The following is a 24,409-nucleotide window of genomic DNA, read 5'->3' as shown; positions in this document are numbered from 1 at the left end:
CACATCACCAGAGAACCTCAAAAAATATATATATATATATATATATATATATATATATATATTTTCAGGTATTTACATGTATGGTATTCAGCTTTGTTCGGTATTTTAGTCATTGTAGTTGTGCTTTTAAAGTTGTAGCAATTGTAGATTCTGCCGAAACGTTGCTACAACTTTAAATGCACAACTACAATGACGTGGGAAAATACCCGAACAAAGCTGAATAACATACATACATACATACATACATAATTACAGACATAATTTGCTCATCTAGATAAGAAACATGATATCGGGTCAAGAAACTGGCTGCTCTATTACCTGTAGTTCTCCTTGCCACCATCCAGTAGAATTTTTCTGCAAAATCACAATCAACTGTCCAGGAGCGAGACTCAGCTGTTCCGTTCCTGATGCAGTGTAGGCTGTTGTAACTTGAGCAATTTCTAAACAGAAATATGTATCAGTGTAAAATGTATGATTATAATAGATAAACACACACAAAAAAAACCAGTAATACTCACCAGGTTTTTTATTTAATGTTCCTGTTTTGCTAGCTGTAGGAGAAATCTACAAAAAAGAACAAACAATTGGGAGCCCAAGTTTAATTTCAGTTCTCCCCCATTTTTTATTGCAAGTACCCATTTTTGAAGCATAGCACAACCTTAGAAAATCTAAAATCAGTCCTTTCTGCAACAAATTCTGCCTCCCTCCTCCCTCTCTTTTATCCCCTGGCCAAAAGTGCCATAAGAATGGGCAATATTTATTCTCTGAGACAAAGCCAAATTCTTCCCTATTGCATTTTCTTGGGCTTGTACATGTATCCCTGCAACTGTCTTGGTTTTATTCTTGAAACCCTGCATCTCTAACTGGGAAAAAAGAAATTCTAAAAGCAGAACAGTTAGATGAAGTCTTACATCAGGATCCTTTGGTTTGACATAGTTTGAAGGAAAGATTCCACTTCTATCACCAATTCTTCCAGTCCACCATTCCCCATCTTTCTGACTCACTACTATTTCTTCACCTTCAGTGAAAGTTAAATCACCAGGCTCGGAACTTGAATAAGGATATAGTGCTACATATTCTGAAAAGGTAGAGAAAAATTCAGTCATGTAGTAAAGCTATGCATGACTAAAGATTGTAAAACACTGATTCATATAATCCTTTCTACTTCAAAATCTGTGACTAATGCTCAGGTAACATCAGGCAACAAAGGAAATTATAGATACCTTTTTTAATGACATAAAAATTCAAAGTCAAATGTAATACTTCAATAGCTTAATCACACATGAACATATTCCTCTCACATTCAACCATCTTACACCATTCTTTGGCAATATGTAATGTCCCTTCATGTATCCAGGTCCAGCATGGCAGACAATTACAAATATGGTGCTATCTTCTACTGTGTTTGTAGTGTTGCTTACTAACAGAGGAAAAGATACCCTCATCACATACATATACGCAGCACATTTTTGCAAGTATAGCATCGCTTTTGCAAAGCAAATTTATTCTTCACTTAAGTTAATGCTGTTAGTAGAGTTGGAATGCTGTGCTTAGGCTAACTTCTTTGAATCCAGCATGTTGATTTCTTATCACGTGTCACCAATTTATCCTGCATTTAACAATTTTAATGAAATTACTTTATTAAAGTATTCAGAGGAAAAGTACATTCCTCAGGTAAAATATATGGAGACTAGAATAAAAGGCTTTTCTATCTTTGTTATTACAAATATTTATCTCACAACATTTATAGCATTGGATAGATAAACACATGTTAGTGTTCTAGCATGGGTGTGTGAAACACTGTGCAGTAAGTACTATGCATGTTCTTTATTCCTTGAGACATATACACTCATTCAAAGACTTAAGAATCAGAGTTCTTACATGGAGTTCTTGCTCTCACCTGAAATACCAATTGATGTGGAAGGATTCTTATTTATAACTGCATAAACAGCTTCTGGTCTGCAGAAGAAATAATTAAGTTATAATTATTTTTCCATATTTAACTATTCAAACTTACGAGATATTTGGAAACAAGGGAAAGTATAGATTCCTCAAGTCATTCTGAATATGATGAGATGAAGTCTCATCTCTTTCTTTCTCACATAGCCCTCCCCATCCTATCCTTGGGGTGGACTTGAAGTGAAGCTTCTTCATCACACTAGCCATACTTCGGTGTGCTATGGTTAATATTAATTTGTTAAAATAAGCCACTATTGGAACCCATGGTTTAAAGTTAGGTGACTTCCTACAAACCCATCAGCAGAAGGCATTTAATAAGAACACAAAGGAAGGGAGATGAGAAATTCTGTATGAAGATGGTACTTGTTGAGGTAAAACCACTGATCTGCTAAAAGGTTTCTTCCAAATATATTCCTCAATTTCAAACTTCATTTTAAAAATTCTGAATTTATCCAAAAATTTGGGAATGTAATGTATGAACAGTTAAAAAGAGAATAAAAATTATCTGTGCAATTGTTCTTAATTCTAAAACTAATATTCAAAGCCAGCAAAGTTTAAAGACAGACATGCTAAAACATCATCTGTGGGGAAACAGAGATTGTCCATATGAATCCCTCCAAATCTCAACCAGTCTTCTATTCATCGTCTACACAAACCACACTTATTTTGCCAATAGTTTCAGTTGAAGTATTCTGACAGCCTTACTTACTCCTCTCTTTGGGATTCATTTCCAGGTAAAATCTTCACATAGGATTTGGGAAACCATCCTCTTCCTTTACCAGCTTCTCCGTACCACCAATTTTCTTGCTGCTCCAGCACAGTAATTATGTCGTTTTTTGAAAAGTTTAAATGATTATCTTTTTTTGCAGTCCAAGAGCAAAGTGCTTGTGCTTTTATGTTTTCTACCACTTGTCCCTGTCAAAGATAGTATGTTAATGTCAGCCATGCAAGTTTTAAAGACACAAAATATACTAAAAATATGTTCACTCCAAAAACATTTAAAACAAACTAGCAGCTCTACTTTGGAAGAAGCCAAACATATTTGGAATATACTGCAAATTGATTTGGGATAGTATAGAGAAAATGAATAACTCCGCCATGTAAATGGGAATAGTTATATTTACAATATCTTTTAAAGCGCCCAGTAAAATAGATTAAATGTGTGTTTTAAGGATAATGTAGTTTGTTAACTGCCCATAAATAAGTCAGAGTCAGAGCTGAAAAAGATTCTTGGATGAGAAGTGAAACATCTTCAAAAGAAAAACTGAGAAAGTCAGTTGCCTCTTGAAAAAGCATCTTTGGGTCAACAATGATTTGGATGACTGAGAATCTCCATACACATTTGCCCATAAATAATTTTTTTTAAAAAAATCTATTGTCTTGCCTACAAATTCCAACTGAATTATGGAAAAAATTCAATAAAATAGAATCAAGCAGGACAAGATCTGATGAACTACCTTGAAAATCTGTGATAGATATGGCATCCTTTCATAAACCAACGATTAGCCAATTATGTAGATTACCACTATGTATTTTTTGTATATAATGTAGTATTATGAAAGAGAATACTGAGTACTTTTCATAGAATATACATTTTTCTAATTGAATGCTACAAATTAGACGGTTACAACAATTTCGTATTTTATTTATTTATATATTTATGTGTTTCATTTATAGATTGTGCATTCCCAAAGACTCTGGGCTGTTAACAGCAGCATCATAAAATAAAATGAGCTCCCCCCGCCCAAAAGGCCAACCCCAAATATACATTTCATAACCAAATCAAAAATATAAAATACCTAAAGTACAAAACCTATGTGCTTCGGTGTCCTTGGCATATCGATGCTCCCAACCCCGTGCCAACAGTTTCATTCTGTACTAAGAACATACCTGTCCATGGATGGGAGAAACAGATCCTGGGGAAACAGTACGAGTAAAGGCAGACTTTTTCTGCCATGAGCTAGCATTTAAGTTTGTGAAAGATACATTTTGGTACTCTGCTTCGTCTGCTGGTTTACTGGGTGAATGCACTCTGCAAGATCAAAACATATACATAAGGGAATTACTTTCAATAAAACCCAATAGGTGAAACCATCGTAGCAAAGTAGCCAAAAAACTTTCAGTCTCCCAGAAAGGACATCTTAGGGATGTTTTTATAATTTATAGCTTCTGCAACTGCTAAGGAATCGTTACTGTGCAGAAAGAGAGAAATTATTGAAAGCAACTTGGAAACCTTTTGCATGCAGATGGATCCTCCAGTTACAGCTATCATTTTTAATTCAAGAAGCACACATTACCAAAACACAGTACAGATACTTTTACATTTTTAAACTGGAACAGAGATCAGCTGCTCTCATATTATGTCAAATTAAAAATTTGTGATGTTGGTGCATTCACCGTGAATTAGTTTTATTGAAATATTTGTACTGTATTATTCTTTAACCTCAGCTGCTGATTACCTATTTGTGTGTGTGTGTGTATGTGTGTGTTCGATTATTATTCTTAGCCAGCTGGTCACTAAATAAATTGAATACATAAATTTATATTTACTCTAGAGGAACTGAAGTAGCTGGTACGGTGACTGTAGGAGGAAGTAAGGCTTTCTTGGGAGGTGAAACAGCTTTTTCATTTTCAGATATTTTCTCTACATAATTGCATGGAAACCAGCCAAAATGTCCTTGAAAATTTCCATATAACCAGCCAGGTTCTCCTTCAGTTTTCTCAGCAACCTGGAAAGGAAAAGGAAAAAAAAATAATCATTTTTTTTATTTGTTTACAAATATGTTTTAATTCTGCTACATGTTAGGAAGCATTCTGTAAAGAAAAAAATAAATAAAATTATTTGGGATTAAGTAAATTAAGTTTTTATTTATTATTCAGAAATGATAATTTACCTCAATAATATCTCCGGAATGGAAGCTTATCTCATCTTGATTCCTGGCTTCAAATGGGTATAAAGCTCTATAATTCACAAAGCCGGCTAATGTCTTAGAATCAGCAGCACTAACCGCATGGCCTAAAAAGGAAAGGAGAAACTATTAATTGATCGCTAGTTCCTGACAAATGCTTTTTCAAGTCTATTTCTAGGAAGGTCAGGATTTCAGCAAGCGCACCACCTTATCCTCCTATTTAAATCTTGGGAAGAGCCAAATATACAGGAATCATTACTACTGAAAAGTTGCCATCCCTTTAAGCTCCTACTTCCTCACAAATCAGGAACAGCAAAAGACACTGTAGATAACTATCAGAGGTCATGGTAGATGTTATCTAAATGTCTGTGCATAACAAAAGCCTTTCAATTAATGCACAGGAATCTTCTTCTGTGGTAACCACCGCCATTCCATAAAAGTCCCATTCTCAGTAGCAAAGCAAAGCAAAGCAAAGAGAAGGGGAAATCAGTAAAAACCTGCATCTGCTATCTGACTGGAGCTCCATGAGAGGAACTCTTCTGGAGACAGTCCTATCTCAAGGATGGAAGCCACCTCAGGATCCTAAATGTTGTTTCAAACTACAGACAAATCCAAACCAAACCACTCACATCTAAAAAAGAATAGTTACCTTCACTTTTCACGACAGACTTAAGATTTCCCTTTGTTTGTTTAAGAACATTTACGTTTTTCTCATTTAAGTGAGAAACAGATTTCTCAGAATCTTGCAAATTAAAAATATCTTTTCTTTTCTTCCCTTCTTCAAATCGTTTAAGTTTCTCCTCAGCTTCTTTTGCAATTTTCTCCTGTCTTTTTTTTTCTTCTGCGTTTTGTTTCTGCCTTTGCTGCTCAGTTTCTCTTAGAATTCCTACTTTTTTATTTTGTCTTTTCTCTTCAAATTTCTCCTCTGCCAGTTTTGGGTTCTGGATCTCCCTCTCTCGTGCAATGACCTCCTCAGCTCTTTGTTTTTCCTCATGGATCTTTTCCTGCATTCGATCTTCTTTCAGACGCTTTTTTCTTTCTTCTTCTTCCTTCCTGATGGTTTCTTGCCACAAGTTCTCCTTTTCCTGTTTTGCTTTTCTTTTGAAAGATAGAAAAGAAATAAACATAATTATTCTGATATTAGTATTTGAAAAGCAAGAATGACTGGCAAACACTTGATGTGAACCTTATACCAGCTTCCTTTTCATTGCCTTTTGAAGGTTTTAGGTTCACCTGTATGATGCAAAGTCTTGGTTATAGCAATATTAATGTATACTATTCACTGAAATGCATGTATGTTGATGCAGAATGTTAGAAATAAACTTAAGCCTGATTTTAATTTTGTCACAGCAATTGAATCAGTAAAGAGTGGTAAATGCTAGCATGCATAAGGACTCTCAAAATGCAGTTTCTGCATTAATTGTTGCTTATTCATCGGAAACAAAGAATAAAATGAAGGGGCTAGAGGAAAAATTAGGAACACTTTAACACATTACCGTGTAGTTTCATCTTCTATTCTTTTTTTCAAAGCAAGTTCAGTTCTTTTTCTTTCCAGTTCTTGAATTTTTTCATATTTGATTTTGTGGAGCTGTTCAAGTGCTTTCTGCTGTGTGCAGTAAGTTTCTCTTAGTTCCTATTAAGAAAGCACAAAATTAAGTAAGCAAAAAGGCAAGCAGATTTTAGAGAAGTGATTCCATTTAATATTCTGAATCCAAATGTTCCTGCAAGTTTCCAACCAATCATATAGATCAAGACAAAATAATTTTAGTTTATTTTTTGCTTTTGAGGCCAGTGGTGGGATTCAATTTTTTTTTTTACTACCCATTCTGTGGGCATGGCTTGGTGGGTGTGGCAGGGGATGGATACTGTAAAATCTCCATTGAGGTGGTATTTGCCAGTTCTCCAAACTACTCAAAATTTCTGCTACCGGTTCTCCAGAACTGGTCAGAACTTGCTGAATACCACCTCTGTTCCATACCATTTGAATTGCCTTTAAAAAACATTTAAAGTCATTCTTCATGGTTTTGCAAATGTGCAGAAAAACTGCTGCTGTGAACATAGTTTTCTAATCACTTATTATGTGTGTTTTCCAAATTTACAAGTTAGATCCATGTTTTTGTAATGACGATGGCAAAAAGTTACATTTCTTCACCACTGCTACAGCCTTGTAGCGATGTCTACAGCATGGCAAGAGGACATCTCAATCTACCTGACATGATATCACAGATACCTGCCAACACTTTGAAGACTGTATGATTCTATTCTAATCCCTAAACTGTGAGACGATTTTCAATTGCTGAGGCATGAATATTTTGTTATTTCTCTACTACTGGGATTTGTTAGTGCCCTCTCTATGCCTTTGTCAACCAATTTTCAAAATTTTAGTTATTCTTGCCGCCTTAAAATTTGCATTATTTTTCATTTTTTTTAACTTAAAATTTTATTTCTAAAAATTTAACTTTTATATACTGTTTTACTGTACACTCCCGGAGACCATCTTTGGGAGAGATGGGCGGCTCAAAAATGTGAAATAAAAATAAATAATCTAAAATCTATGAACACCGCCTCAGCCTCCCAACTAAAATGAATAGAGCCTTGTATGAGCTTCAAGACCACATAAGGATCTACTTAATCTCGGAAGAAATGGTAATTAGAATATATGTAAATTGTTGCATGTTTACTTTATCATTTTACTACATGTTTACTGGTGCAGGCATCGAGTAATTATTATTTTTATTCAATCATGTTCTGCAAAGACCTTGTATTAACCTTAATTATTAAGGTCAACATGCCCATCTTGTGGATAACATATAGAGTGTTGTGATTACTGTACTACTGAATCAACTGAGGGTGCTTAGCATCATCTTTACAGAGTTTTTACCCTGCAGTATACATGTAATTCGTGACATTTACACATTTAAGCTCTCTAAAGATTGCACCCATTTCCAAAACCTCAAGACATAGATGTTTCATTTCCAATCTCATACAATGAAGGGGCTAAGGATGAATGTATGACAGAGTTATTGATATTCTGAGGTTTTTTTTTTTATCATTTCCAATACCACAAACATAACACACAAAGTCTCTGAACAGAAATCAGTAGCTGAACTGTTCATATCTATTTCCCGCTACATTTCTGACCTGCCATCACGTTCTTCAATGAACTATTCAAATGGTTCTTTTCAGTCCCTCACTTTTCTCTAGTAATTAGTGAAGAAAAAATAAATGAATACTTTCATACTTGGGTTACATGCTTTGCTGAAATCTGCTAATCTTCAAATCAGGCTTGCTTTAGTTATGTAATATGTTTCACACGCAGCCCCATTAAGTAGGCCAGACCAAGAAATCACCTCTAGTTGTCTATTCATTGAACTTGCGTATCTCAGTCCAGGTCATTTACTTTGCCCACCACATTCATTAACAATATGTATTTTGCTGGGTGTATTTCTCATCCCCATTTTTTTCTGATTCAATTAGACCACTATTAATTCTATTTATATTTGAGTAGCTTTCCATATGGTGATGGGAAATTTTCCAAACAAAGCTTCCCCATCAACAAAGAGTGAAAAAAAAAACTTTAATAATTATTGTATCTGCATATTCTTCGTACAATAATACCCATAAATTGTAAACTATAGCACTATATGTAGTTGGGGATGGAATTACTGGAAGGAATCATAAAAACATTGATGCGTAGAAGGCTCCTCCTCAAAGATTCTCAAGATCTTTTGGTATGTTACATCCTGTCTGAATAATGAGAGACTCTTTGTGAATAATCTTTTTTAATTCAGTGTTAGAAGGTTGTGTGCCAATTACTTGACTTGGGTTGAATGTTTCTGCCAGTTCTGGCTAAGTCTCTTTCCTGCAATCACCCTTTATACTGAGTAACAATGCCATTGTTAAATTGAGTACAGAAAATTGGACTGTTCTAGTACACTATCAGCCATATGATTATCAAGTAACTGTATTATACTATTAGACATTGTCAGCAAATGTCAAACCAACTGTTAAATGATCAAGATGAATTACAAAATCTGAGAGTTACTCTGGTATAGTGGCTAAGATGCTGGATTAGAAACTAAGACATTGGAGGGACCTTCCTTAAGCACAGAAGTCCTTCCTTAAGCACAGAAACTGGCTGAATGACTTTGAGTCAGTGTCTGTCTCTCAGCCCAATCCACCTGACTGGGTTGTTGTGAGCAAAATGGGAAGAAAACACATTATGAATGTTATTTTGAATTGTACAAAATAAAACAACCTTGTATTTATCCCTTGCTCTTACTTTCATTCCATTGTTTAATATTTTCAAATGGGAGTATTTGGTCCAAATCAAGTGCCAGGTCAAGTCTTCAAAAATTGTGCTTGCACATACACAGAAGAACATTCCTTGCATATCTAGCATGTACCTGCCAGTCTTTCTCCATCATACATGTAGGAAAAGATAGATTGCTCCCCACCTTCCAAAACTGCTTTGCTGCAGAAACAGCGGAAACTGTAAGATCCCCCTTTTTTTCAAAAATGTGTCTTTTCATATTACCAATGGCCCAAGAAAAAAAGGACCTGTGTGGCTTAATATAGCCTGGCAAAATTCCTATCCCATTCTAAATAAGTGCACCTCAGGCAGGACACCCTTTCCACAGGGCTATAGGCTAGCACAATCCTATCTTACACTTGTTATATGGAGTTGTCATCCTGAGCCTTCTGGATGTGCTTTGATACTAAATAGAGGGATATAATATTTTTTTCACATGCCCAAAGACAGGTGATGCTTCTTAATGATCTTGTACCCAAACTAGGTAACATCATCAATGCTAGTGAAGCATTGAAACACTAGCACTGATGATGTTACCTAGTTTGGATAATGGAATGCCAGGGAGTATCAAAAACATGTATTTTCTGAAAGCAGCCACAAAACTTTAAAACTGGACAGGAAACAAATCCTGTGATGGAAGCAAATGCCAACTTTATTCACTCATTATATTGACAAAATGAGGAATTGATATATTTGTTCATCTTCTTATATAATCTATTTATCAGAAATTCTATGCAACATTCCAAAAACAATAAGTTGATCAGTTACTCTGTGAACAGATATAGAGTATGAATATTGGTACGTCCCAGGATACTCTGTGACTGTTCTCAAAGGGATTATTTATGAACAATGGTGACACAAAGACTAGTTTCATAATGAAAAATGAAAGTCAGAATTCACAATGATGTTCAACTGTATAATCTATGATTTTAAGCAGATACCGAAAGATGTTTTTAATAAATCAATTATTAACATAGAAAAGTTGCATAGCTAATACAATTATCACTGTTGTATGTCCTGCATTTCAATTCTCCTTGACTTCTCTGTTTTATAATTCCCTTTGTTCTTTTTCAGAGTAATATTCAGTGCATGTGTTGAAGCAATAATTTATAAAATCTCATGTCACACTATTGTTTTGCTACAAAAGACCAATACTGTTACACTTCCTTGTCAAGAGCTCTGGAAATGCTTTCTTCTCTTTGATCTAAGGGGAAACTGGGAAAAGATGAAGGCAATATATGGTAGCCTATATGCAAATTATCAGAGTAATTGTCACATTATTACAATGGAAAAGCCAAACAAAGATGATCCTATATATAGCATGTTCAGCAGCAGTTGTTGTGGTGGGATGGAACTTGGGTGCAAAGAGGTAATCAAATGGGTTTCTGAAAATAGTCTAAAGATATAAAAAATGAGGGAACAAAAACCTTAAAATTTTTACTCTCGACATATAAAGCTTGCCTTAGTGATAGTCTACTTGGCAGTTAGTTTATTATAAAAAGCAAAACACATGGGAGAGCAAGTCAACATGTAATGGGTTTTGTAATTTCACAAGGTTTTTCTCCCAGGATTATGTAGTCTTGAGATTTTATGATCTTAATCCAACACCCTCTGATTCTGTAACTACCTAAAAAGAAAGTTTCTGTCAATGTTCTTGAGGCAAAATAAAGCATATCTCTATCTCTCTATCTGTGGATTTTTGTTGGTCTGGGGAGAAGCAGTGACTGTTTTTCACAAAGTGTTTTTTTTTTACTTATTCTGGGAATTCTGGCCTTACACTTTTCCTTTGTTATACATATAATAGACAACCATTTTTCTATGGTCAAAATAGACAAAATAATAACAATCTTGATTACAGATAGGACTTTGCTTCAGATAAACTGGTAATGAGTAGTAATCCATCCATCACACACTATGAGAGTTTTAAGGATTTTGCTTAAAAGCAGTGACATGAGGATTATTCCTACCCTTTCCCACAATTGAAAATATTTAGTTAGTAGACAGAGTTTAAAAGCAAGCAGAAGGCAAATAAAATCTGTTCCTGCAATAGAGCACCAAATAGGAAAATATTTTAAGTGCTACAGAAATGCAAATTATTTTTTTAAAACACACACACGCACACACAGAAAACATGGAAATTATTAGAAGCAAAAAAAGGCCAAAGATTAGAAAATAACCTTAAGTAAGAGGAAGAGGTTGTTGAGACAGCTTAGCAGATACAAAAGGCACTGAAGAATAGAAGCATCCATAGTCTCACACTGTAAGATAAGGCAGATAAAAAGCAGTTAAACTTTTCACTGGGATTGTTGTGAAGGTGGAGAATTTAAGGGTTATGACAAGGTATTGGAATAATTAACCAAGCAATCAAAGTTCTGATTCTGAGACAGAGTCTTCTATAGCCAAAATTAGTAACATTAGATTCACAAATAGGATCAGCAATAAACTCTTGTCCTCTGCAATGTTCCTATTCAGCCATCATTTCTTCTGCTGCATATGCCATTCCATTTCTATTCTCATTTTCTACAATAAGTCAAGCATGCTATAGAATGCATAAACATAATTGGGCAGAGTTTGGGAAATGGGCATTCCTTCAACTGTTGATCCCTTTGATGCTTCCTGCTTGAGATGAAATGGTGCTATTTTATAAGGATTGGGATGGGCATCTTTCTACAGTATTTGCATGTAAGCTCTACAGTGAAAATAGGCACTACAATGGAATTGGCCTCAAGGAAGCAGACTATCAAAAAAAAAACTTTTATATTTGTTGCTCTACCCCTTGACATAGACAGAACAGACAGGTCAGGAACTGTGGTCCAATCCTCTTGACAATAGCATTTAATGAAACAGATCACATAGCTGCTCCTTTACAATCTCCTTTCACTTGCCCAGTTCTACAGCATATATGATTCACCTTTCTTAATGATTGCCATGTTTAACAATCATTCGAAGCTAAAACTGAGCTGACAAAGTAGTTTTACAATCAGTCTTTCCACTTACAGCCATCATAGCATCTCTGCAGTCACAAAATTGCCATTTTGTCACTTTTACATCAGACAAGTGTTTACGACTGCTGCAGCATCCCAGAGTTATGGGATCACCATTCCAAAAAGCAGAGTCAATGGAAAGCAGTAAAATCACAAGTCACAGTCATGTGTTGTCTCATTTAACAACTGTGGCAGGAGTGAGGTTAGTCTACTTCAGTCACATGATTACTTGTTTAATGATTTGGTTGCTTACTGATAGAGCTGGTTGTCCTAATTGTAATAATTAAGCAAGGACTAATTAAGCAAGGACTGTATATGTAGTTGGCTAGGCTAATTTTCCAAACTTAATCAGTCACAAGAGTGCTCAGTTATGTAACTGAGAAGAGAAAGCTGCTTCTTCCATATCACCTGCCTATGCTGTCCACTTAGAGAAGGGAAAAAAAACAAGAAAGTAAAGAATGGAAAGTGATGGCAGCACTGACTTTTCCCTTTATTGCATTTACAGACATACTCTATTATCTATCAGCTACATGGAAAGGTTTCAGACACATATTGTTAATAGGAAATTACTAATCACCGCGCTCCCAAGATTCTCTTAATCAAAAAACATAGCTTTACCAGCTCTCCATATTCCAATTAATATGCATGTATATATATCTAAATATGTTTTATAATTTAAACACAAATATGTTGTAATGTAGCAGGGAATACTGTCACTAAACAACTTATTCATCTCATTTGATGCCTAGGATTTGACAGCTGAAGGACAATTTCAAGTCCTCCATTCATAATCTTTGGCTCTGAAAGAGATTTGAATCATGCTCTCTGTCATGCTGCAATCACGGCTTTTGGGAGGAGATGACAGAAAGCAAGAAAGAAAAGAAGACATTGCTACTAAGTATGCCAGGTAAGGAAGATTTCAGGTGTAGCTTAAGCCCTTGCTTCTCTATTTTGAAAGCACACTTTTATTTTAGGAAAGAGGTTGAGTAGAAAACCTAACTGCTAATAAAAAGAACATGGAGTAGAGTAAGCTTAGTAACTGCAGTTTGTACACATTTTTGGCTTTCTCACTCTTTTCAAGCTTTTTGTTTTCTCCATATTTCCCCTTATCTGCATATTCCCAATTCTCACTGTGGTGACATACATTCTGTAGCCGAATGGAAGGAGAATAGAATGTTGTAATATTAACTTCATTTGCACCAAGAATTTGCTTAGGTGTATCTCAAACAATGAACTTATTGAATGAAACAGCTGGCCTTTTGTTTTTATTACATTTTATATATAAGCTTTTATTAATTAAGGAAACCAGTATTTGCAAATCTTATTTTCATCTATGTACCTATGCCAAGGTTCACATTCAATATTTTAGTGGATGTTACTTTGAGTATTAACCCTACAATATGAAAAATAGTACACATGTGAATCTTGGTGTAAATGGGCCAAACTGGAAAACGCTGGTAGTAATTCTTTTTAAAATCAAGTTAGAGATGGGCAAAATGGGCAAGCATTTGAGTATCATCAACGAAATGCATTTTTATGTGATCTCATGAACAGAAGATACCACACAAGGCTTGATTGGTTGAAGGAATAAATTAGAAAGAACATTTTGCTAAATGAACAATCCTTGATACTTAAATAAAAGGCTACAACCAAAATGTACCTTGAGCTGCTTATTAAACATATCAATTTCTGACAGCTTGGAAGTGGTTTCTTTTTCTAATGTATCTAATTGTTCCTGAAGTTTTTGGCATAATACTTCTTTTTCAGATGATTTCTTCTGCAGTGAATTTAGAGGTGTATCTGCAAAAAAAAGATCAAATATTTAATATTTACTTACAAATTTTTATTTTTTTGCCCCTAATATATATATATATATGTGTGTGTGTGTTTGTGTATGCATGTGTGTATATATATATTTACTTAATTTACTAATACTTTAGTCTTTGACTAACTATAGGGGAGAGCTGCCTTAAACAGTCAAATTGCTATGCAGTGATGTTACTCACAGTACAAAAAGGAATGGGAAGATTTTGTGTGTGTCTGAAAAGGGGATCTCAGAACTCCTTTTCAGACATATCTCATGTGAGGAAGGAAAAAACTCTTGAATGAATGCACTCTCACAAACATGTACACATAAGACCAATGATACTTACCAAAAGAGTTAGTAATCTTGTTGTGATTTATTTTCTCACTTAATTTTTGTTTCTCAGGAACAAGAGCAATCAGCTTATTCTGATATTCCTGTAGAGTTGAGGGTGGTATATTTTAGAAAAGTATTACCAGCATAATGTGTTTGACATAATCTGATAATACAAATGAAAGCATACAGGTAAGGAAAAACACTCCTGCACCCATTTAGTGGCTTCTAAAGTACCCTCCAAGTGACTATGGCCCAAATTTTCAATGTTTCTTGAGAAATTAACAGGGTAAAATTCTTTTAATTATCAGACTCAGATATCAATTTTGCACCTTAAAATCCCCAGTCGGAGAAATGGCCAGTTCCTAAGTGTGAATTCTTTTTTTTTTTTTTTGAAAAAATTATTTGGGTTTTCACAGAAACAAAATACAAATAAAACATCTTTTTTTGAAAATAGCATGGTCCCAGGTGATCACTTCTTCATACAGACACAAAACTCAATTTCATGCTCATTTTTATATTCTATTCCATATCTTATTACCGTTTTATATTTTCCTCATAGTTTTTCCCCTCTTTTATTTTCTCAACTTTATTTTAATTAACTCATCTCAATTCAAATCATTATATTTATACTTCTGTCTGTCCTGTTTCAATTTCATATTATCTTTTCTTATTAAACAAATTTTTCCCTGTAGTTACCAATTGGAGTATGACACCTTTATATCTTTTAATTTTATCCATTCAAACTCTTATTTAAGCTTCAATGTATACCTTTAAGATTCAATATAATACATCCAATCGAATTTTGCTTGGTACATTCTTAAAATACACACTATATTCTTAAAAACAAAAGATTATATATATATATGTAAATAAAACACACATTCCATTCCAATTGAATTCTATCATTAATATTCATTAAAATCTTAACATCTTTAACATTTCTTTTCAATTAAATATCATACTTCCTTGGGAACACTTCTAAACTTTCCATAGTTAATTCTTTTTTTCCCATATTTCTCACTTATATTTTTATAAATCATTACTAATAATTAAACGGTTCCCATTTAATTCTCTCAATCACTTTTGTTAGGTATAACATTGGTCACCTAACTAGTTTGGGTAAGATAATATATATATAAGCTATGATTCTTAGTTTAAAGTGTATATTACTTTAAATGCAAAGCATGTATTTTGGGTGTGGTGTGAAACCACCATAAGAGGGAGCAAGAGATGCTGATGAGAAGCTGACGATTCCCTGACGCTTTGCTGGCAATTACTGGAGTTGCAAACGGAAGAGAGGAGTTTCTGAGTTTGTTGCATATCTCTCTCTACTGCGAAGAGATAAATCACCGGACTGTTATTTTGTAAGTGTACTGACCATTTTCGACATTGGAATTTTGCAAATGAATACTCCCTGGACGGACTGAAATAAGTGTATGATATATGGACTGTTTTGACTATGCTTTAACTCTTGCTGGAATAAAACTACTTTAATTGGCACTGTATCTGCTTTTACTGAGTGTAAGCTACACAACACGATATCTCACATATTTTGCCTGCCTGCCTGACTGCCCTGCAGATCTTGCTAGGGTGTATCCCTAACAACTTTAATTCATTTATTTATTAACAAACATTCCACTACATTACAGTAAATATTTTATTCATCATTTTAGTCATATTTTCTAAAATTATTTGTTTGTAATATAACAATGCTATCTTATGTACCTTTGCAGAATTCCTTTTACAATTAAATTTTCACCCATTATCTCTAAACAAGCTTATAGTTACAATCCTTACATCTTTTCCCTATTTCTCCATTTCTTGTTTCTGTCTTTTACAATTTCTTTTCCTTGCCTTCTTCCCCCTCTTCTTCCCCCTCCCCTTTTTACCCCCTCGTCTCTCTACTTCTAACTCTCTCATCTATAATCCCCTCTTCTGTTGCTTTCTAATATTATACTTATCTTTCAAATTGTCCTTCTACTTTTTGGTTGTTTTTTCTAGTCTTAAACCTTTCACTCTCTTTCCCCACTTTTCTTTTTTCCCCTCACTTAAAATTATTTGATCATTAAAGATGGCTTCTTCTTTGTCCCAATCTTCTTGTTCTGCAAGCGTTTCTTGTTGTTTCTCATAGTTCCAGATCTCCATTTCTAAGAATTGAAATACGAAGCCAAAAGAACCTCTCCCTTCTTATGCATCTTCTTTCCATTTTTTAAGTTCCATTTTCAGTTCTTCTAAGAGTGATACCACTTTAAAGACTTTTAAACAACCACCCAGTTAATTTTAGTCATCTAGATGCAAAAACCAAAAATCACCAAGTAATCCAAATATTCCAAGGCTGTTTCTTCTTGCTTCTTTTTTCCACTTTCTCTTCCTGGGGTTCTATTATTTTGTTACCAAGTTTCAGTTAAAATGTATCTTTGAGGAATCTTGTTAAGATTTCACTGTAAGTTCCTTTTACTTACAGTTCCATTCCTTAGTTCCAGGCAGTCTCCTCCATTTTTCCAGATCCTGCCCTTTTATTCTTTTTTTTTCTCCTTTCCTACTTTTAAAAACTTTTAAATATCCAGAAATCTTTATTATCCCTTTGACTTTTATTTTCAGCTTAGATGCTTATTAATGTCAAAGTGGATTTTTTTCAATTTCTTGCTTAAGTCTCTTAGCTGTCAGTATAAGGAAGGGAAGAAAAAAAACCCTAATCTCTCTCCTTTGCAGCTTCAAAATCTTCTTTGGGAACAATGTTATTTAATTTAAATTCCAGGGTACCTTATGTTGTTGCTTTTTTGTTTTAACCTGGTCAACCAAAACTTTCTCTTCTTATCTTCCTCCTGCACGTTCTTTTCCGGCTCAGTTCTTCTTTGAGGTGGCCATTTCTGATCACCGCCGAAACTGCCTTCGGGAAAGGGAGTAATGGCCAGCTGGGGAAGAGAGATGCGGCTCTCCTCAACCCTGCTGGCAGTCTCCCCCTTCTTCACCACCTCTACGGGGTGGCTTAGCCCCGAAACCAGCCGGCTCGGGGCGCTCTGGTGGCAAGCACAGATCAAAACCGTGCACGATCGCAGATTTCAGTCTGTCGCCGAAGAGACTCAAACCAGAAGCCCCTAAGTATGAATTCTTAAAATCCTCATATACCTACTATAACAAAACATTTCCAAAATTATGTGTCCTTTGGATGAAACCAAACCAAACCTATTTCTGATGTAGGCAGATATATTCTGATATGGAGAATATATCTCCAATAATAAAAAAGTGGGAAAAGAGGAATAATGCAGCTCCAGGATCAATTATCCTTACATAAGGAATGTATCATTTATAAAATTTTGCATCATGAATGGATAAATAAAATCTCCATCATTTCATGACACCCTGTCAAACAATGTCTCTGCTTTGTGATGTTGGTCAGATAAAGGACATTATGTCTTCCACTACCCCATTTACAACAAAATCAGGACCAAATTATTTATGTTAAGTGAACTCAAGGGCTCGAATTTTGAAAACTCTTCTTGTAGATTGGTTCTCAACTATCAACAACCAAGTTGCTACCCAATGGTGATGTCACCAGCAAATCCTTTCACCATGGAAGCACTTTGGTGCTTATGACATGGAAGTATTAGCATTACCCCAAAAGAGAGCAGCATTATAGATAAGCGTGGGTGCATTCACACACTTGTCTATATATATCTCTCATATGCTATAACAGCTCCCCACCCTTCACCTTAGGAATTATATATTTTATCTATCTCTCTATTCAGTTCCAACTAAAATCATTTTTCTTTGTGATTTCTGTTGATTGCCTGCACTAGTCCCTGCAGTTTTCTTCATGTGATTTTACAGAGGTTTACCACTGCCTACTTCCTAGGACTGGCCCAAATTACCAGCTGGTTTTGTACCTAAGGCTGGATTAAAACTCACTGTCTTCTGGTTTCTGGTGCTTTACTATATCAAAATGGCTCTAAAACTTTATAACATTTTTTTAAAATTAATAGTTATGCTACATCAGAGGATACTCAGAAGATTATAGCCTTAATAGACAAGTAAATGCAATATTCCCCACCACCTCGGCATTGACTATCATTTTGTGGGAATGAATCTCAGAGTTAATAAAATATCACATACTTGAAGCTGTTGTTCCAATTGCTTGATTTCAGTAATTCCCATATCACATTTCTTTTCTAGATTGGCAAACTCATTTTTATACTTTTGTTTTCTGTTACGGACATCTTCTAGTCTTCCAGAGATCTGTTGTTGTTTGTCATTCTGTATTAATAAACATTTTAAACATTACATCAATAAAATACACAAATTTATTGACATATAATTATGCATTACTTTTAACAGATTAACAGAGTTGGAAGAGACCTTGTAGATCTTCTAGTCCAACCCCTGGTACTTCTTTAACATTTAATACAAACTCTGGCATGTATGATTGAGACCTGCCAAAGTAAAAGTTAACTCTCTTAAGAGTTCTGTCTACCAGGTTCCTCCACTGAGTAGCAAGTAAAGACTAGATGCTGGGCAACTTGGGTAGGTAATAGAATGGATATGCTACACATGAATGCAATGACCAGATATTCTGTTTAGCAATTCATTAATTCTTAATATAAGTTAGCTACTTACTGGGACAATGCAGGGATTCTGTTGGTAGACTATCAACTCTTTTTAACAATATTGCTCTTTTTAGCAAGGTACACTCAGGGATGTTTTGGACTATCTTTTTTGAGTAATTTCAAGATCCACATGGAGGATGGCTCAATATTTTATATCCCCAATTCAGCTACACAATTATCCCAATTAGTATTTGGATTGCAGGGAACTGGATGATCTATTAAGATGATCTATTGTAAGCACCTGACAAATCAATATTTAGTGAATTACTTAAAACAGATTTCTACCACTTCTTATAGGCAAAACTGTAAATCTCTGATCAATCTACGGTGAACTGATAATTTCAGGTGCTTTCAAGTGGATTTTAAAAACTATTTTATATTATTATATTTTATATGTATTTTCTTATCTATTAACTCCTTTAGTGCTCTAGAAATGAAAAGGAGGATGTAAATCAAAATAACACAAGAAATAACATCACTACGGTTCAAAGATAAATGTTATTGAAATGAATAAAACATAGTTGAAGAAATACGAACCAAGGTTTTCCCCTTCTACACAGCTACTACCCATGTTTCACGGAAAATAAGACCGGGTCTTACATTACTTTTTTGCTCCAAAAGATGCATTAGGGCTTATTTGGGGGAAAATTCAGTACAAAATGAGTTTGTCTGGTTGCCAATCTTAACTGGGCTTATTTTTGGGATAGGGCTTGCTTCAATTACGAGCATCCTGAAAAATCATGCTAGGGCTTATTTTCTGGTTGAGTCTTATTTTCAGGGAAACTGTGTATATATACCCGAAAGCTTCTTAAAATCTTCTAATGCTGTCCTTTATTTGCTTTGTCTCTACAAATAACTATTCTTAACTTCAGTATGAGAAAATGATACCACAGAAGCAAAAAAATAAAATAAAATCTACAATTTGTTTACAATTAAAGCAAGTAGACAAAAGATATGTAGAAGTCACGGGAAAACAACTGAGTCGAAAGAGAATGTTCAGTTGCAATGCTATGATTTTGTGCAGTGTGTGACTCACCAGTGCATCTAGTTCAAGATTAAGACTCTTTTTTTTAGAAGATAACTTCACGATTTCCTCCTGTTCTCTATTACGCTGATTAAGAAGGTCTTGACGACGAATCCTCTCCCATTCAAGTCGTCTTTGACGCTCGAGTTCTTGTTTAGCTGCCTGAAAATAAAATACCTAAACTATCAGCCTCAATGTTTATGTAATAACAGAATAATTAATAATATTGTGTTCATTTATTGTTTTCATTTTCTTCAGAAAAAAAGTTTAGATAAAAATAATGCCTATTAAAAAAAACCTAGAATGCAACATTCTGTACATAATTTTCAGAAAAGCTTCCATGTATATCTTTTGCAGCAAAATCAATGCAATGTTCTTTGACCTTATGAAGAATAATGGAGGCATGATAATGGAATACTATCAATTTCTTAAATTTAAAATTGAAGGTATTTGTTATTCATCAGATGCAACTTTTTTCTTTATTCCAGTCAATGCTCAGGTTCACAAAGTGCACCCCAAGAAATTTATACTATCATTTACTTTAAGGAGCACTTATTTGAATCCAGATAAAACTAGCTGCTTAAATTAGAATTCGGAATAAAAGCTAAAATATAAAATAATTCCTTAATAAGGAAAAAGTTTCTAAAGGAGAACATTTAAAGGGCCCCAAACTCTCACAGGAATAGTTTTACTGAACTGACAAACTGAAACAAATTTTCCAAAGGTTAAATCCCAAAACAATTAGAAAAACAACCTCTCGTTTTTCAATCTCTTTTTTCCGTTCTTCCTCCCTTTGTTTCTCCATCTCTTGCTGTTTTTCCAGGCGCCTTTCTAGCTCAAGTTGTTTCTTCTGCTCCAGTTCCTTCCGTTCCCTTTCTCTTCGCTCCTTTTCTTCTCTTTCTTTCTGTGCTTTACGTTCCATCTCTCTTTGCTGCTGCTCAAGGAGCACTTGGCGCCGTTTCTCCAGTTCCAGGTTGCCCCTTTCGTAGTTTGCCTTCCTCTTATCCTCAAAGGTAACTAGATTAAAGAACAGTGAGTGGCACTGAACTATAAACACTGATCAGGTCATATTCTTCTCAATTACTTTAAAGAGATGGATTATGGTAGAAACCATCCAATAACCAAAGGAAGACAAATGGAGATGCATTTAATTTTATTTTGGAGGCTTTTCAAATCTCAAGGACCCCGCTGTTGCTGTGAGTGTTCTATCCAGGTTCATCTGTCTTTACTGGTGTTTCTCATCTTTTTTATTGTTGAAAATGTATGGCTCTAATTAGAATGGACCAGGGCCACACATGAAATCCTTAGGGTTGTAATTCAGACAGCAGCTTCGAAAGTAAGGTAAGCCAGATGCATCTCAAATAAGAGAAATAACTAACATAATTAAACTACCAACATTTCCCACCCAAAATTTTACCCCCCTATTGCAATGCAGAAACAGGGGATCCTAGTTACCTGGAAGTTTCTGGGGAGGTTCCTCTTCTTGTTGATAATTTGGCAGAGCACAGTTAATATTTTCCAAATGCTTTCCATTTCTAGGAGAAAAAGAGAACATAGTCGTTTTTTAAAAATTTCAGTTCATTTAGCATTTTTCTGTAATTTTAATTACATGTCACCTTGTGTTAAGCACCTCAAAGAAGGGGGCACAAACTCAGGCGGCAAACTTAGTGGGAGTGGGTGCCCAGCTTTGGCCATATCAGTTAAATGCATAGCTAAGATGAACTCCTCTGCTTTCAGCTGTCCATCACCATCAATGTCAGACAGAGACCTAGGAAAGAGAAATCTGTGTTAAAGGGACCCAGGGAAGTGGGGAGAGCTACTTTGATCTTTGCATACAATGTCTCCAGGATATCGATGATGAAGCAAGGGCCAGCTTTGAAAAATTAGATACAGAAACAATACTTAAAGGTACTGTTAAGCAGGAAGAGGTAGGAAATCCGCAACTATAATATGTAAGCTGCTAAGAGTCACCTTGCAGGGGAGATTGGAAGAATAGAAATTTAATAAATAAAATATCAAAATGTTCCTGAGATCCGGACAGGCTAGTGCTGATGTGAGTTGACATTCATTATCATCCACAAGACAATGGTCTCCCTATTCTCTATAATTCATGTATTCGCACATACCAATTTGGAGGACTCCAGATATAGTCCAGCTAGGTTATGTGGTTGTGTGCTATTGATTTTTTTTAACAGCAAAAAGTCAACATTTGCTTAATTCTCTTATTAGTATGATAATAACTATTGTCTTCAACCTACATTGAGATGTATATCTATAAAGCCCTATAAGCCTGAGCCCCAAGGTAACTTTAGCAGCAACGCCTCTAGTGAAACACAACTTGTTCTCCATGCTCATCCCAACACATTTCCTAAACACGAGAGGTGAAAAGAATGGAAGTCTGGAAATCCATCTGGGAATCAATTTGTATTCCCTGTGGTATGATTTGGTAAGGCTGCTAAGGTGTAATGCTTTTGTTATGATTATGTACTGTGGTAATTATAATTGCAAATATTATTTTTATGGCTTATTTCCAGTATCATGCAAAATGAATTGTTTTAGATTAAAGTAGCATACAAGCTATATGAATAAATGAACGATCCAGGGGAAAAAAAATCAATACTCTCCTTTTGCAATCTAGGAATAATAGTACAATATTAAATGCATAATGACCTAGTCTGCACATAATGCTGAATACAAGATACTACATGTATCATGTACAGAAATAAAAAAGTCACATGCAGCAACAAAAAAGTAAACAGATTAGCAACCACATCCATAAGCAAGCATCCATCTAAGGCCATATCCATAAACACAAAAGCAAAGAACACAGAATATAATGAAGTTGTACACGCACAAAACAATTCCATTCTTCATCGCTACAAGTTATTTGAAACACCAGCTACTACTAAAGAAATACAGGGAAATCATATCAGGAGTTGGTCAAGCAATCCCTGATTATTCTATCTGGAAAACTAAATCTGAGCTATTCAATAAACTTTAGTTAAAACAATGCTTGATTTAGCATTATTTGTGGTTGTCGTGAAAGTAGATAGGTACAGCCATAGTACTTTTCAAGAATTTGAAATAAAAATGTCAATCTATTAAAAAAATTACAAACATGTATTCGTGAACAAACTTACCATATAGTGGCTAACTGTGTCTGAGATAAGTTTGATTGTAGAAGAGCATTTCTTGCCTGAAATCCTTAATAAATCAAATGTAACAATTTATTACACACATTAACATGTAAACCAGTTGGAGCTATGAACTAATGATTTGTATTTTAAACATTATATAACTAATTTCATTTAAAATTTCATCCCAAAAAGCAGTCTTACAAAAAATCATTCCAAACATAATCAGTACCATAGCTCTCAACTTATGAGCAAAATTAGGACCAAAATTTCTGTTGCAGTCATAAACTGAGTTGGACAGAGTTTTTATGATAATTTTTATGGCAGTCAGGTGAATCACACTATTAAGTGAATCATGCAATTTGTTAAGCTAATCTAGCTTTTCAAATGGGTAGGTTTTGCTAGAAATCAGCAACAAAAGACCCAAATCATGATCACAGGATGCTGCAAACAGTTGTAAAAGTGAGATGACTCCCAAGAGCCCTGACTATAATCAGGACTGTAGGCTTATTGGGAATCGAAAGATATTCCTGAAAGCATTTCAAACTATATTCAAACTATATTCAAACTATTACCAACTATAGAGATAATCCATGAAGTCTCCAAATATTGTCCTTGATTTGAAGGAGATTCTACCTTATTTATTTCACAATACAGAAAAAAGTCTTTTCAAAGTAATTCCCTTTGAAATGCTATCCATTTTAATCTGTATTGCAAAAATACAGAAAAACCATTTTGTTAATTAAAACTAGGACAATATGATGTGATGTGTAGGCGCTTTCAAAACCAGAAAAATAGTTAAATATTCTCTAATAGTTAGAGAGTATTAATTTTAAAATAAATCTTGTGTATTTTTATTGTTGAGAGCCAGTCTGGTCTAGTGGTGAAGGCACCAGGCTAGAAAGAGACCGTGAGTTCTAGTCCCACCTTAGCCATGAAAGCTAGCTGGGTAACCTTGAGCCTGTCACTCTCTTTCAGACCAGTCCACTTCATAGGGTTGCTTCTTGGAGGAAAACAGGAGGAGGAAGATGTGTTGGATATGTTATTTGATATTAAGTTATTTGTAAAACAATAAAGAGGGAGATATAAACAAATATAAACAAACTCATCTTTAAATCCAGCACTAACCTGAAAGATATCCAGTCATTCCTTTATCAAGGTAATTAAATTTTTGCCTATATTTTAATCTTGAAGCCTGAGGAACTGCCCAATCTGAAGATCCTGCCTTTGGTGAATTGCCAGTTAATGAGGTAGTGGAAGAAGAATTTGAACTGTAATATAAACCAGAGTCGATTAAAAAAAACCCTGTGATATTCAAAATTAACATTCTTCTTGAATTTTTC

General features: G+C 34.7%; 1 protein-coding gene across 4 annotated transcripts in view; it reads right to left on the bottom strand.

Annotated features, from left to right (window-relative positions):
* ITSN2 (intersectin 2) overlaps positions 1-24,409 on the bottom strand; it is a 71,591-nt gene that overhangs the window by 29,797 nt on the left and 17,385 nt on the right. For 2 of the 4 annotated variants that reach the window (XM_087919422.1, XM_087919423.1), the window contains exons 8-27: positions 24,195-24,337; positions 23,073-23,136; positions 21,563-21,700; positions 21,388-21,467; positions 20,687-20,949; positions 19,945-20,094; positions 18,418-18,558; positions 14,318-14,405; positions 13,825-13,964; positions 11,358-11,438; positions 6,365-6,501; positions 5,518-5,966; positions 4,854-4,975; positions 4,510-4,688; positions 3,850-3,991; positions 2,669-2,874; positions 1,901-1,959; positions 912-1,078; positions 519-564; positions 319-440 (exon numbers count right to left, since the gene is read on the bottom strand). In XM_087919422.1, the coding sequence (XP_087775548.1) occupies positions 319-440; positions 519-564; positions 912-1,078; positions 1,901-1,959; positions 2,669-2,874; positions 3,850-3,991; positions 4,510-4,688; positions 4,854-4,975; positions 5,518-5,966; positions 6,365-6,501; positions 11,358-11,438; positions 13,825-13,964; positions 14,318-14,405; positions 18,418-18,558; positions 19,945-20,094; positions 20,687-20,949; positions 21,388-21,467; positions 21,563-21,700; positions 23,073-23,136; positions 24,195-24,337 (2,917 nt within the window). The remainder of the gene's footprint in view (positions 1-318; positions 441-518; positions 565-911; positions 1,079-1,900; positions 1,960-2,668; positions 2,875-3,849; positions 3,992-4,509; positions 4,689-4,853; positions 4,976-5,517; positions 5,967-6,364; positions 6,502-11,357; positions 11,439-13,824; positions 13,965-14,317; positions 14,406-18,417; positions 18,559-19,944; positions 20,095-20,686; positions 20,950-21,387; positions 21,468-21,562; positions 21,701-23,072; positions 23,137-24,194; positions 24,338-24,409) is intronic. The other 2 variants (XM_087919424.1, XM_087919425.1) reach the window with 1 other exon arrangement.

This window comes from Pseudonaja textilis, chromosome 1 (genome assembly GCF_049901715.1).
Source record: "Pseudonaja textilis isolate UNSWEBS1 chromosome 1, rPseTex1.2, whole genome shotgun sequence".
Lineage (NCBI taxonomy): Eukaryota > Metazoa > Chordata > Lepidosauria > Squamata > Elapidae > Pseudonaja > Pseudonaja textilis.
This window is presented reverse-complemented; position numbering and strand designations above follow the sequence as displayed.